General features: G+C 43.3%; 2 protein-coding genes across 3 annotated transcripts; both read right to left on the bottom strand.

Moving 5' to 3' along the window:
* Nucleotides 1-3,896: 3,896 nt before the first annotated feature.
* On the bottom strand, nt 3,897-6,878 carry LOC127567953 (gamma-crystallin S-1-like). The gene is made up of 3 exons (XM_052011198.1): nt 6,861-6,878; nt 4,564-4,806; nt 3,897-4,172 (listed from the first exon to the last, which is right to left on the bottom strand). Exons 1-3 carry the CDS (start codon nt 6,876-6,878, stop codon nt 3,897-3,899), a joined length of 537 nt encoding a protein of 178 aa, XP_051867158.1.
* A 4,097-nt stretch (nt 6,879-10,975) lies between these two features.
* Nucleotides 10,976-13,233, bottom strand: LOC127586765 (gamma-crystallin S-1-like). Of its 2 annotated transcripts, none has more exons than XM_052044893.1 (3): nt 13,213-13,233; nt 11,638-11,884; nt 10,976-11,244 (listed from the first exon to the last, which is right to left on the bottom strand). In XM_052044893.1, exons 1-3 carry the CDS (start codon nt 13,231-13,233, stop codon nt 10,976-10,978), a joined length of 537 nt encoding a protein of 178 aa, XP_051900853.1. The 2 variants fall into 2 exon arrangements, with proteins under 2 accessions (XP_051900853.1, XP_051900885.1); XM_052044925.1 differs by lacking the exon at nt 13,213-13,233 and adding an exon at nt 13,147-13,161 and having other exon boundaries at nt 10,976-11,251; nt 11,642-11,884.
* Between the last annotated feature and the right edge of the window lie 1,872 nt (nt 13,234-15,105).

Below are 15,105 nucleotides of genomic sequence, written 5' to 3'. Positions count from 1 at the left end.
TTTAATCTCAATGCGCAGGATGTTATTCTGAGAAAGTATTTCAGAAAATAAAATATGCTTTGCAAGACCATTGTCATTGGAACTCATTTATTTTCATTTGCTATAAAATACACAAAATAGCAATGGTACTTGAGTCTCATGAGAAGGCTTTGAACCACATTAACCTTAACTCATGATTGGTTCTCGTCTTAGCTGCTATCAATGTAGAGATAAATTTTATCCAGGATTTTAAACAGTGGACACATAATTCATTATGGTTATGGATTGCTGCTCTTATCATAGCGAGATACAACATGGAAACAGGCCCTTCGGCCCACTGAGTCAGTTCCAACCATCAACCGCCCACTTACACTAATCCTTCATTGATCCCATTTTTAAAAATCTCCACATTTTCTCATCATTTCCCCCTAGTTGTGACTCACCTGCACACTTGGGACAACTTACAATGGCCGGTTAACTTACCAACCAGCACACCCTTGGAATATAGAAGGAAACCAGAGCACCTGGACAAAAAAGCCCATGTGGTTAGAAGGAGAATATGCAAACCCCACATAGACAACACCCCAGGTTGCTGGTGCTGTGAGGCAGAGGTTCTACCAGCTGCACCACTGCACTGCCCATGTCAACCTGTTGCAAAATGTATACGTACCCTCCATTCCTTCATCAATGTCTTAAAGACATTAATAAACTAAAGGCCAAAGATTCCAATAAATCCCTTGACAAGAACTCTTGTCACAATCAGAGAGAATCCCTTTTTCCCAACACTGTCTCCTTCCCAATTAAGTTCCAGCCATGTTGCAAGGATACTTCCAATTCCAATCAGTTTTATTTTGATTATGATTTGTGAGAGATAATTGCATGTTGGAAGCTTACACTGACACCTGTCCATCATGCAAGTGATCTCTATCAAAATTCAACTGGATTATGGGATCAATTGTATCTCTTCCAAATCCATGCCCTTGTTGATCAGTTGTGTCTATTCAACTATTCAGTCATTGTGTCATTCATAAAATATTCCACTCATTCCCTCAGACATTCAGCTAGATGATTGGCATTTTCCTGGATTCGCCTTCATTCCTTTTGTAAACTTAACAATACTGTAAGTTTTCATAAACTCCTTTCATAAACTTGCCAATACCTGCGCGAGAAGACATCACCACCACTTACTAAAAATCAAGCGAAAAAGTAGTTCAACTGTGGCAAAAAAGATATATTGAAGATGTCACTAAATCAAAGGAAAAGGTGTATGTTACCAAAAAGGTATTCAGCCAAAGGTTTGAGGAAATTCCAAAATTTATCAAAGGCGGAGTAAGAAAATGATAATGAAAAGAGAAGTAAATTATGTGATTAATTTAGCAAGGAACATGAAAATGGATTTAAGGTCTTCTGAAGATGTATAAAAAGGAAAGGAGTAGATAAAATTAATGTGGGTTCAGTACAGACTAAGACAGGATAAATCATGACAGGGAATGAGGAAATGGCAGAGAGATTAAACAAATATTTTGCATTTGTCTTTATAGAAGACACAGAAAACCTACTGGAAATAATGAAGTACAGCGAGTGGAAAGAGAGAATGAGGAACTGAAAGAAATTAGAATGAGTTAAACAACAGCAGTTGAAAAATTAATTGGACTGAAAGCCAACAAGTTCCCGGGACTTGATGAATGGTTTTTTTGAATGGCTATTTCAGATTGGAAGACAACAAGTATAACCCCACTATTTAAGAAAGTCAGGGGAGAGACAGAAAAAAGCAGCAAACTAGAGAGCAGTTAGCTTGACATGCGGGAGCCATTATTAAGAAAGTGGTAACAGAGCACTTTAAAATAAGAATTGGATCAGGCAGAGTCAACATAAAAGGGAAATGTTGATTGACAATCCCTCTGCCACTCATTTACATCCCCACACTCCCCTACTGTCCTCCAACCAGAAGCCCCAGCCCTGTGATTTACAGGTTGACACACACAACCTAAGCCCCTGCTATTTATGTGCTTAACCTTGCCACCATCTAGCTGATCTATGAACGAGTTTGAGATGTTTTGGGATATGAGCCAAACAAAGGCAAATGTGATTTGCTTAGGTGGGCATCTTGATCAGCATGGACGTTGGGCTGAGGGGCTTCTTTCCGTGTTGTATCCCTCTGACTCTTTGACTCTATGACTTTATGTTTAAGGAGGTTACTTCTGAGATCACTGATTGGCCAGCACAAGGTCATGGAACCAAAAACTGCCAAGCAGCCAGAAAGTCAGATTAATAGGATACTTGGAAAAGACCTTTTTACAAAGTATTACACCAAACATATTGTAAAGAATTCAAGGAAAGAGGAATTCCTGACTGCACTATTTTAGGCAATTCTAAGCAATGATACATACACACTACAGTCATTTAGCTACTACTTCATTAGGTCCTTGATTCGCCAACTTCTGTGTGAGAAGAAGTTCCTCCACATCTCAGCTTTAAATGACGGCCACTTTATCTCATATCTATGACAACTTGTCCAAGACTACTGGTGGTGGAAACATCTCAACATCAACCCGGTCGTGTGGTTCAGAATCTTATTTGTTTCAATCAGATCGTCCCTCACTCTTCTCTACTCCAAAGAATACAGAACTGTGGCTTAAAGCTGGAAAGATTCTTCGTCCGATATTAGCGTCACTCATCAAGCAGTGAGGAAGGCTTCCCAAAGTGATGTTAATTGCTGCTCTTTGGCCAAAGCAAAAACCCTTGCTCTGATATCTATTGTGTCTGCTGCTGGAATTAAAACCCTGCACTGCACTTATGCTTCGATTTCATTCCAGCTTAACTGGAACCCATCAAAAATATGTGGAATTGATGAGCTTCAATTTTTACTCAGATTATGCTTCGATGTTAAACTAGTTAACACTTCCTGTATCTCTTTCATACCATTACGGTATTAAGTGGTAAGAAGTTATTGCTACACCATCGGTATCTGCCCCTGTCCTCTTCTGTGCAATTTTCCCATATCCTTGAATTCCCTGAATTTCCAAAAGTGTTTCCACTTCATCTTTCAATATCCCCAATGATCTAGCCTCCACCAGCTTATGGGACAGAGAATTCCAGAGAATCACTGTCCTCTGAAAGACTTACATTTCTGTCTGATTGCATTCTTTTCAAGCGGTGTTAACTGAGGATTAAATAATTCCAGCTTATTTTTTTTTGTTAAATTTTCTTTGAAGATTCTAGAGCTTCAAATCATTCCACATGGATTTCAACTCAAATTCCACCCTTCACAATCGGACCCAAGCAGAATCCAGATATGTACAAATTATCCAGCAGATTTCTGTCTGTGTCCTTTTGTTGTTTACAGTGGGCTCAAGGTGGAATTCATTATGTTTTGTAAGACTTCAGAAAAGAACATGAATAGGAAAGTTTTAGAGGGATATGGGGCAAATGTGGGCAAATGTCTCAGATGTGCATCTTGCTGGGCATGGATGAGTTGGGGTGCAGGGCCTGTTTCAATGCTGTGTGACTCCATGACTCTATTTATGTTGTTTATACTTTTGTGAAGTCATTTCACAAGACCATCAGAATCATGGAGATCATAAAGATAGACATTTGTCCTCATTAAATTCACTGGAAATGAATTTCAGAAGCGGAGTACAATGTCACACAACTGACACAATAGCACAAAGGGCAAATAGCAAATTTCTACTCAGTTTATATTTTTCAGCCTCCTATGGATCACCTTAATGATACCTCTTCTCTGGGATCATCTGTGTTAAAACAATTTCACAAGATGATCAGGTTACAACTACGGTTCCATTGTGATTTGTGTTGGAATCGGGGTAAATGAATCAAGTAAGCTGATGGTGTCATCAAAGGTATTTTATTACCTCCATAAATATTTCAACAATAAAATTATATTTTCATGGCAACATTTAGAAGTCCCTCATGCGCCTGAAAGACCCAATCATTGAGTTGTAGCCGCCCCAGTCACTGTATCTCCTGTATTCACCGGGTCTCAGGAAGTACTGTCGGCCTCTGTAGTTGGGTTGTTCATAGAAGATCCAGTAACCATCCATCACCTGGCAGGAGTGGATGTCATGGTAACGGAATCGATCGTGGACAGAGGGACAGTCCTCCATGAATTCCATCATCTGCCCTCCAAAGTCAGGCCTCTCGTAAATCCTCATCCTGTAGTTTCCCCCTCGGTACTGGAATACAAAGAATGCAGCTTTAGCCAGGATGTTTTGAAGATAGTTTTATTTTTTGTGGTAAGAATGGTTGATGCTAAATTATTCACTCATTGTAACAGTACATCTGAACACCAATTCACAGACTGGCCACTGACTTCAATGGGAAATAAAATCAGATGCAGTTTCATCAGTTCACTTATTATCTGCCTCAAAGAAATCTCTAACTGGCATTGGTGCTGGTTCAAACATAAGATAAGGTGGTTGTGGCATAGCAGAAAATATGATAGATGTGAGAAATTCTGCAGTTGATACCCATCTCGCAGATGCTGAGCAAATTCTCCATCTGTAGAGTCACAGCATCCACAGAGTACAGAAGACCAAACCTCCTGAGGAAAATAGGGAAACTTACATGAGGGTAGCTGCGACAGGACCTGATGCTGTCATTGAATCCCATCCAGCGCTGGTAGTCAGGATACTCCCCTCTGCTCAGCACATACTGGTATCCCATGTAGTTGGGTCTCTCGTACACCACCCACCAGTCACTGTCAACACGGATGGAGTTACAGTGGCTGAAGTAAGGGGACAGGTCGGCACAGTCGGTGCTGCACTCGTAGTGCCGACCCTGGAAGTTCCTGTCCTCGTAGAAGATGATCTGTGGAGAAAACAGATTTATCAATAAACTATTTCAGAAATGAGGAATTACTAATGAGGAATTCTAATGCAACAGGTAAACTCTCAGTTGTCCTTGCCTTTCCCATTTTAACCTCACAGTTATCTTGTTAACTGACCGAATGTTTCACGGCTTCGCTTAGCTTGGTATTTATGTACTGGGGAGAAAGGCCTTGCTGAACTTTCTTTTGTTATTCTAATGATACAGGACTAAAAATCAGCTAAAGTCAACGAACTGCATGTTCCATACATTGCAGAAACTCGGCAGAAAGACACCTGATATGCCATTGGCTCTTTTCTTTTTTGCATGAGTGTCATTTTACTTGTGTCAAAAAGTAGCAAAGTCAGCTGTGCATCCCATTCTGCTGGAATTTCAGAGAAAGGGAATTGTTTGAGTCTTGAATTGCTGGGATTGAGTGAGACTTGGGCAGACCATGAAAAAGAAACCCTAGCAGGGACGATTCCATGGCACAATTTTGCTTCCTTTGCAATAGAAGAAAAATCTATTAATTTTGGTGATTACCGTAAGAATATCTGTGACAGATTTTTCTTTCTGAGTTCTGTCAGTTATGGATCAAAAATGAAGACAAAAGAGACTGAAGGTGCTGGAATCTAGAAAAATAATCAAAACACTGGAAGAACTCAGCAGGTCAAGGAGCATCTGTGGAGGCAAAAGGTTCAAGTTGACATTTTGGTTCGAGGCGGTGCAGTCTTTCTTGTTCCCTCTCAGTCCAGATGCAGGATCTCGATCGAAAAGGTCGGCTTACAGCCTTTGGCTCCACAAATGCTGCTTGACCTGCTGAGTTCTGGTTTTAAGGATCAGAGTTACTTCAAGGACTTTGTCTGGAGTGTTCCTGCTTCCCTTTCACTGTTTCAGAATTCGGGTTCAGTTTTGAAAGTGTGATGACTTGCTAATTGGCACACCGTATGAGAGGTGAAGGATGAACATGTGTTAATTTGTTGTCAGAAGTGAACACCAGAAATGCTGTTGTTCTTTCTGATGTGGATTGATATTTTGCATTGTCAGTCTCGTGGCACAGTGACACTGCAGGTAGTGCAGCTGTCTCACAGCTCCACCAATCCAACTTCATTTCTGACCTCCAATGCATCAGTGTGGGGTTTGCACATCTCCCTACAACCACATTTGCTCTGGAGGCTCAGGTTTCCTCCCACATTCCACCGATGTGCTTGTTGTCAGGCTGATTGGCAACTGTAAATTGTCCCCGGTATTGGTGACTGCTGGGAGAATTGGGGGTTGTCATTGGATGTGTTGACAATAGGTTGCAGGGAAATAAGTGGGCATTTGGGAATGCTGGCATAGACTTAGAGTCACAGAATTAAACATCATGGAACAGGCCCTTCAGCCCAACTGGTGTCTCAGTACACTCAGCATATTAATGCTTGCCCCTTTGATAAATTACATTAATTCCCTCCACCACATCCACACTGTAGCTGTAGTGTGCACTATTTACACAATGTACAGCAGTTACTACTCTGACAGCACCTCACAACCCTATAGTAAATAATAATAGTATTTGAAATATTAATTGGACTGAAAGCCAGTAAGTTCCCAGGACTTGATGGCCTGTATCCAAGGTATTGGAAGAGGTGTCAATGGGGCCAATGGATGCACAGGTTGTCATCTTCCAAAATTCCACAGATTCTTGAATGGTTATTCCCAATTGGAAGACAACAAATATAAGCCCACTATTTAAGAAAGTCGGGGGAGAGAGAGAAGAAAGTAACAAACTAGAGAGCAGTTAGCTTGACAAAGTAGCAGGGAAAATGCTGGATCCATTATTAAGAAAGTGGTAACAGAGCACTTAAAAATAAGAATTGGATCAGGCACAGTCAACTTAGAAGGGAAATGTTGATTGACAATCCCTCTGCCACTCATTTACATCCTCACATTCCCCTACTGTTCTCCAACCTGAAGCCTCAGCCCTGTGATTTACAGGTTGACACACACAACCTAAGCCCCTGCTATTTATGTGCTTAACCTTGCCACCTTCCAGCTGCTGGTCACATCTATTGTGCATGACCCACCCTGGTCATCAAAGACCTTGTCACTATCGGTTGACCCCTAACTATCCCACCTTCCCTTCTGTGTCAGTCTCCCACACAACAAACTAATTCCATTCCCCCTTCCCCAAATGGCCTCAGTGGCTACAATATTTTTTATTCATGCAAGGGATGTGGGCTTTGCAGACTGAGCCAGCATTTAATTGTCCATCCCTAATTGCCCTTGAGAAGGTGGTGGTGAGCTGCATTCTTGAACTGCTGCAGTCCTTGAGGTGTGGCTGTAGACACAATGCAGTTCAGGAGGGAGTTCCAGGATTTTGACCCAGCAATGGTGAAGGAACGGCGATATATTTCCAAGCCAGGATGGTGTGTGGCACGGAGGGCAACTTCCAGGTGGGGGTGTTCCCCTGCTTTTGCTGTCCTTGCCCTTCTAGCTGGTAAATGTCACGGGTCTAGAAGTGCTGTCTGGAGTCTTAGAGTCATAGAGTTATACCACACAGAAACATGCCCTTCGGCCCAACTCAGCAATGTTGACCAATTTGCCCATCTGAGCTAGTCGCCTTTCCCTGAATTTGGTCCAGATCCCTCCAAACTCTCCTTATCTATGTACCTGTCTAAATGTCTTTTAAACATTGTAATTGTACTCACCTTTACAGCTTCCGCTGGCAGTCCGTTCTATCCACCCAACACCACCTGTGTGAAAAACTTGTCCGTCAGGTCCCCACTAAATATTTCCTTTCTCAGCCTAAATCTATGCCCTCTAGTTTTAGACTCCCCTACCTTGTGAAAAAAAGCGTGACCCTCCACCTTATCCATGCCCCTCATGATTCTGTATACCTCCACAAGGTAACCCCTCAACCTCCCTGGCTCCAGGGAGAAAAGCTACAGACTGTCCCATCTCTTCTCATGACTCAAGCCCTCCAGTCCTGGGAACATCCTTGTCAACCTATCTGCAGCCTTTCCAGCTTAAGGGCTGAGGAGAGCTAGAAGGGGACATGAAAAGGCTTTGGCTAGTAGGGTTAAGGAAAATCCCAAGGAAAGTTTCAAGTACGTGAAGGGTAGGAGGATGGCTAGGGTGAAGGTAGGTCCGATTAAGGACAAAGGTGGGAGAATTTGCCTGGAGGCGGCGGAAGTGGGAGAAGTTCTCAATGAGTACTTCTCTTCGGTATTCACCAGGGAGAGGGGTCTTGATGATGCGGAAGGGAGTGCTGGTAGGGGTAATGTTCTTGAGGTTGTTGATATCAAGAGAGAGGATGTGTTGAAGTTGTTAAATAATATTAAGACAGATAAATCTCCAGGGCCTGACGGGATTTTCCCCAGGCTGCTTCGAGAGGCTAGGGAGGAGATTGCTGAACCGCTGGTAAGGATCTTTGAGTCCTCGTTGTCTACGGGGGTGGTGCCGGAGGATTGGAGGATTGCGAATGTGGTCCCCTTGTTCAAAAAAGGTAATAGGGATAGGCCAGGGAATTATAGACCGGTGAGTCTCACGTCTGTGGTGGGTAAGCTGTTAGAAAGGATTCTAAGGGATAGGATTTATGAATACCTAGAGAATCATGGACTGATTAGGGACAGCCAGCATGGCTTTGTGAAGGGAAGATCTTGCCTCACAAGCCTGATAGAGTTCTTTGAGGAGGTGACCAGGAAGATTGGTGAGGGCAGTGTGGTGGATGTGGTTTACATGGATTTTAGTAAGGCATTTGATAAGGTTCCTAATGGTAGGCTTCTTCAGAAGGTCAGAGGCCGAGGGATCCAAGGAAGCTTGGCTGTGTGGATTAGAAATTGGCTTGCATGTAGAAAGCAGAGGGTTGTGGTGGAAGGAGTGCCCTCGGATTGGAAGGCAGTGACTAGTGGTGTCCCGCAGGCATCGGTTCTGGGACCTCTACTTTTTGTGATATTTATAGATGACTTAGATGAGGGGGTGGAGGGCTGGGTTAGTAAGTTTGCGGATGACACTAAGATAGGCGGTGTTGTGGATAGTGTGGAGGGCTGTCGGAGCTTACAGAGGGATATTGATAGGATGCAGAGCTGGGCTGACAAGTGGCAGATGGAGTTCAATCCGGAGAAGTGTGAGGTGGTACACTTTGGAAGGACAAACTCCAGGGCAGAGTACAGGGTAAACGGCAAGGTACTTGGCAGTGTGGAGGAGCAGAGGGATCTGGGGGTTCATATTCACAGTTCGTTGAAAGTTGCCTCACAGGTGGAAAGAGCAGTTAAGAAGGCCAATGGGATGTTGGCTTTCATAAATCGTGGGATTGAGTTTAAGAGCCGCGAGGTTATGATGCAGCTTTACAAAACTCTAGTTAGGCCACATTTAGAGTACTGTGTTCAGTTCTGGTCGCCTCATTATAGGAAGGATGTGGAGGCATTGGAGAGGGTGCAGAGGAGATTTACCAGGATGCTGCCTGGATTGGAGGGTATCGAATATGAGGAGAGGCTTAAGGTGCTAGGGCTTTATTCACTGGAAAGGAGGAGGATGAGAGGAGACATGATAGAGGTATATAAAATATTGAGAGGAATAGATAGAGTAGACAGTCAGCGCCTCCTTCCCAGGGCACCAATGCTCAAGACGAGAGATCATGGCTTTAAGGTTATGGGTGGGAGGTTCAGGGGAGATGTCAGAGGGAGGTTTTTCACCCAAAGAGTGGTTGGTGCATGAAATGCACTGCCTGGGGTGGTGGTGGAGGCAGATACATTGAACAGGTTCAAGAGCTTGTTGGATAGGCATATGGAGGAACGTGAGATAGAGGGATATGCGGGAGGAAGGGGTTAGGTAGTGTGAGGGTGGTCTGATGGACGGCACAACACGGTGGGCCGAAGGGCTTGTTTTGTGCTGTATGGTTCTATGGTTCTATGGTTCTATGGACATCCTTCCTAAAGCTGGGTGAGTGGAACGACACACAATGCTCCAAGTGCGGTCTCACCAACATCAAGGGCCGTGCTATTTATGAACGTTGGGGGAGAAAGAGAAAACAGCAGCAAACTAGAGAGCAGTTACCTTGACAAAGTAGCAGGGAAAATACTGGATCCATTGTTAAGAAAGTGGTAACAGAGCACTTAAAACATAAGAATTGGATCAGACGGAGTCAACATGAAAGGGAGATGTTGATTGACAATCCCTCAGCCACGCATTTACATCCCCACACTCCCCTACTGTCCTCCAACCTGAAGCCCCAGCCCTGTGATTTACAGGTTGACACACACAACCTAAGCCCCTGCTATTTATGTGCTTAACCTTGCCACCATCCAGCTGCTGATCGCATCTATTCTGCATGACTCATTCTGATCATCAAAGCCCTTGTCACTATTGGCTGACCCCCTAAACCTCCCTCCCTACCGCCCTACCTCCCTCCCTTCTATGTCACTCTCCCACACAACAAAAGCATTCTATCCCCCCTTCCCCACATGGATTCTTGAATTAGCTAATACCCTTCATGTTCTCTCAATGATGAATCCAACAGAGGAAAGGCTTTTGGGCACACATGGCACAGGAGAGCTAATCCATAATGCACAGTGCTCTGGGCCTCAATGGCTACAATATTCTTTATTCATTCAAGGGATGTGGGCTTTGCTGACTGAGCCAGTATTTAATTGTCCTTCCCCTATTGCCCTTGAGAAGTTGGTGGATAGGGACATTTTGGAGGGATATGGGCCAAATATGTGCAAATGTCTTCGATATGCCTCTTGGTTGGCATGGATGAGTTGGGGTGCAGGGCCTGTTTCAATGCTGTGTGACTCCATGACTCTATTTATGCTGTTTATACTTTTGTGAAGTCATTTCACAAGACCATCAGAATCATGAAGATCATAAAGATAGACATTTGTCCTCATTAAATTCACTGGAAATGAATTTCAGAAGCGGAGTACAATGTCACACAACTGACACAATAGCACAAAGGGCAAATAGCAAATTTCTACTCAGTTTATATTTTTCAGCCTCCTATGGATCACCTTAATGATATCCCTTCTCTAGGATCATCTGTGTTAAAACAATTTCACAAGATGCTCAGGTTACAATTATGATTTGTGTTGGAATCGGGGTAAATGAATCAAATAAGCTGATGGTGTCATCAAAGGTATTTTATTACCTCCATTAATATTTCAACAATAATATTATATTTTCATGGCAACTTTCAGAAGTCCCTCATGTGCCTGAAGGACCCAGTGATTGAGTTGTAACCGCCCCAGTCACTGTATCTCCTGTATTCACCGGGTCTCAGGAAGTACTGTTGACCTCTGTAGTTGGGATGTTCATAGAAGATCCAGTAACCATCCATCACCTGGCAGGAATGGATGTCACGGTAATGGAAACAATCGTAGATGGAGGGACAGTCGTCCATGAATTCCATCATCTGCCCTCCGAAGTCAGGCCTTTCGTAAATCCTCATCCTGTAGTTTCCCCCTCGGTACTGGAATAGAAAGAAGGCAGCTTTAGCCAGGATGTTTTGAAGATAGTTTTATTTTTTGTGGTAAGAATGGTTGATGCTAAATTATTCACTCATTGTAACATTACATCTGAACACCAATTCACAGACTGGCCACTGACTTCAATGGGAAATAAAATCAGATGCAGTTTCATCAGTTCACTTATTATCTGCCTCAAAGAAATCTCTAACTGGCATTGGTGCTGGTTCAAACATAAGATAAGGTGGTTGTGCATAGCAGAAAATATGATAGATGTGAGAAATTCTGCTTTTGATACGTTTTTGGCAGTTGCTGAGCAAATTCTCCTTTGGTAGATTCACAACATCCACAGAGTACAGAAGACCAAACCTCCTGAGGGAAAAAGGGAAACTTACATGAGGGTAGCTGCGACAGGACCTGATGCTGTCATTGAATCCCATCCAGCGCTGGTAGTCAGGATACTCGCCCCTGCTCAGCACATACTGGTATCCCATGTAGTTGGGTCTCTCATACACCACCCACCAGTCACTGTCAACACGGATGGAGTTACAGTGGCTGAAGTAAGGGGACAGGTCGGCACAGTCGGTGCTGCACTCGTAGTGCCGACCCTGGAAGTTCCTGTCCTCGTAGAAGATGATCTGCGGAGAAAACAGGTTTACCAATAAATTATTTCAAAAATGAAGAATTACACAATGAGGAATTCTAATGCAACAAGTAAACTCTCAGTTGTCCTTGCCTTTCCCATTTTAGCCTCACAGTTCTCTTGTTAACTGACTGAATGTTTCATGACTTTGCTTCGCTTGGTATTTATGTGCTGGGGAGAAAGGCCTTGCTGAACTTTCTTTTGTTATTCTAATGATACAGGACTAAAAATCAGCTAAAGTCAACAAACTGCATGTTCATTACATTATAGACACTCAACTGAAAGACACCTGATTTGTTATTGGCTCTTTTCTTTTCTGCATGAGTGTCATTTTACTTGTGTCAAGTAGTAGCAAAGTCAGCTGTGCATCCCATTCTGCTGGAATTTCAGAGAAAGAGAATTGTTTGTGTCTCTAATTGCTGGGATTGAGTGAGACTTGGGCAGACCATGAAAAAGAAACCCGAGCAGGGAGGATTCCATGACACAACTTTGCAATGGAAGGGAAATGCATTAACTTTGGTGATGACACGAAGAATATCTGTGACAGATTTTTCTATCTGAGTTCTGTCAGTTATGGATCAAAAATGAAGACAAAAGAGACTGAAGGTGCTGGAATCTAGAAAAAGAATCAAAACACTGGAAGAACTTGGCAGGTCAAGGAGCATCTGTAGAGGCGAAAGGTGCAAGTCGACATTTTGGTTCGAGGCGGTGCAGTCTTTCTTGTTCCCTCTCAGTCCAGACGCAGAGTCTCGATCGAAAAGGTGGGCTTACAGCCTTTGCCTCCACAGATGCTGCTTGACCTGCTGAGTTCTTCCAGTGTTCTGCTTTTAAGAGTCAGAGTTACTTCATGGACTTTGTCTGGAGTGTTCCTGCTTCCCTTTCTCTGTTTCAGAATTAGGATACACTAAAAGATGCCATGGAGAAAGTAACAAGGAAGGGGCAGATTCCAGAAGACATTGAGAGAGTTAAAGTAAGCTTTTATCTATCTACACATGAAGAACTAGCCTGTGTCTTCAGTAGATAAATTGGGGTTTGCAATCTAACAGATAAAAGCAAAAACATGCTTTCTTGTCAATGACATTTTCAGTACCTCTTTTCTTTCCCATCGCAAAGGACTTCATTCACCTTGAGGATTGGGGCTAATTTATGCTTTTAATGTCTGAGTCAATGCTTGTCCAAAGCAGAAGGTCATAAACTGGTGTGGGAGCGGTTGTTGGCATTACAGCTGAAAATTCAATACCTTAGTTGTCTTCAAACTCGAGCTAAACTCATACGCAAGAGGTATCCCTTTGCAGATTTGAAACGTGTTTGCTGCACGAGCACCTGATGTTGAATTCTATTCATATCCTCCAGTCGTTATTTTTACCTTGCGTTGACTGGGATAAAATGACAAGCCTCACGATTCACACAGAAAGGAAGGCAATGCCAGTCTCCTGTGCGTGAAGAGGGACTGAGGGCTGAGAAAGGAGGACGGGTTGCAGAGAAACTTCGCAGACCCTTCTGTCAGACTCGCTCACTCAATGCCAACAGTACATTAGGGCCTGACTGCCATATTTCCTACCATGGAATCTTAAGTAAGAAGGCATTCAGTCCTTTGAGTGTGTCAGTTTTCTGCAAATGCAGCTAGTTCCATTCACATATCCTTTCCCTGTTGCAGCCCCACTCCACAACCCAGCTATCCCATGACCCAATTGTACATCCTTCAAGTGTAGATCCAGTTCCCCATTGAAAGCCTGGGGCTGATGCATTTCAAATGATAACCAGTTGATGCAAAGGTACGGTTTAAGTGACATGTGGTTCTTTTGCCATTAAAGGTCAAAGTTCAATATCTCTGCTGGCTTCCACTTGGACCTTAGCTCATTAGTAAGAAACGCCACTTTTTAAATGTCAAACCCGTGCACCTGCGTCCTCTTATATTCTCAGCCCTTCCACCAATTACAGCAGTGGCTCCACTGCAATTGTCTGTGAAGCTGACAAAGTGGACTGCCAGAAAATGAAGACACCATGATTCCTGTCAACACATTGGTCATTGACCTCTATGATTCACCCCACTGGGTCACACCCTGGCTGGATGTCAAGGTAATGAAACCATTTTGGTACTGCATATGTGCCAGAGTTGTCGTGTCATTCCCACAAAGTGATATGCATGCAGTCAATGGTACCCTGCATCAAGATGAATCCTCTAATCCTAACAAAACCACGTATTCTCTCTACCTGCTAGTCAGAGGCAAAAGAGAATGAAATGCTGTGAACAATCTTTAACTGAAGACCCTCAGAGAACTCCATGTCACAACTGTGGCAAAATGCAAGGTTCTGCAGCTGTCTCCTACTTCAACTGGGCAGAAATCAGAGCTGTAAAAAGTTCAATACCAGACGTAATTGTGAAGGTTACAGGCAATGCAGTCCTTGCCCTGCTCTAAGTGTTGGCCAACAGGAAGCAGATTTCTGTGAGGACATCCCTAATGAAATTTGGACATCTCATGTGTTGCCTCTCACTGCAGTTTAGAAAAGTAAGTTGTTCCCTCTGTCAAGTCAAGTTTATTGTCATGTGTACAAGTACAGTGAGGTACAGTACAATGAAAAACTTGCTTGCAGCAGCATCACAGGCACATAGGTACAGACAACACGCAGAATATAAACAGCATACAGTGAAAAAAAGACTGTGCTAAAGCAAGACCTATTGCAACAAAAACAAAGACACAATTGAAGACTAGTCCATGGTAGTGCAAGAGGTGGTCTGTAGTGTTCCATTGCTGAGGTAGGGCTATAAGAAAAGATAAGGTAAGATATCTTTATTAGTTACATGTACATCAAAACACACAGTAATATGCGTCTTTTGCGCAGAGTGTTCTGGGGGTTCAGGAACCTGATAGTTGTAGGAAAGTAACTGAACCTGGTGGTATGGGACTTCAGGCTTCTGTACCTCCTGACTGACGGTAGTAGCAAGAAGAAGTCATGATCTAAATGGTAGGAATCCTTCATGATAGACACCACCTTAACACCCTGGGTGGATATGGACTGCTGCTGAGACCCCTTCTATCCAACAGAAGCCTGTTCATTCTCCGAGTCTTGCTGCACCCTAAGGGAACTCATCTATGCCTGGCAGCAACTGATATGTACAGTAGCCTTGACGTCAGTGTAACACTTCAACACCCTCCATAACTCTGCCTTGAAGATCCCTGCATCTTGGATCCATCATGGAACACCTTGTGGAAT

The sequence above is a fragment of the Pristis pectinata genome, chromosome 1 (assembly GCF_009764475.1).
Source record: "Pristis pectinata isolate sPriPec2 chromosome 1, sPriPec2.1.pri, whole genome shotgun sequence".
NCBI classification, from domain to species: domain Eukaryota; kingdom Metazoa; phylum Chordata; class Chondrichthyes; order Rhinopristiformes; family Pristidae; genus Pristis; species Pristis pectinata.
The sequence above is the reverse complement of the archived record's forward strand: the minus strand, read 5'-3'. Positions and strand labels throughout refer to the sequence as shown.

Bases quoted from the DNA above. Each gene is read 5' to 3' on its own strand.
- LOC127586765 (XM_052044893.1), bottom strand. From the start codon at position 13,233: ATGAATAGAATTCAACATCAG. The intron at 11,885-13,212 runs GTGCTCGTGCAG...TTTTCTCCGCAG, and splicing joins TGAATAGAATTCAACATCAG to ATCATCTTCTACGAGGACAG. The intron at 11,245-11,637 runs GTTTCCCTTTTT...TCCAGTACCGAG, and splicing joins TCGCAGCTACCCTCATGTAA to GGGGAAACTACAGGATGAGG.
- LOC127567953 (XM_052011198.1), bottom strand. The intron at 4,173-4,563 runs GTAAGTTTCCCT...TTTGTATTCCAG, and splicing joins CCTGTCGCAGCTACCCTCAT to TACCGAGGGGGAAACTACAG.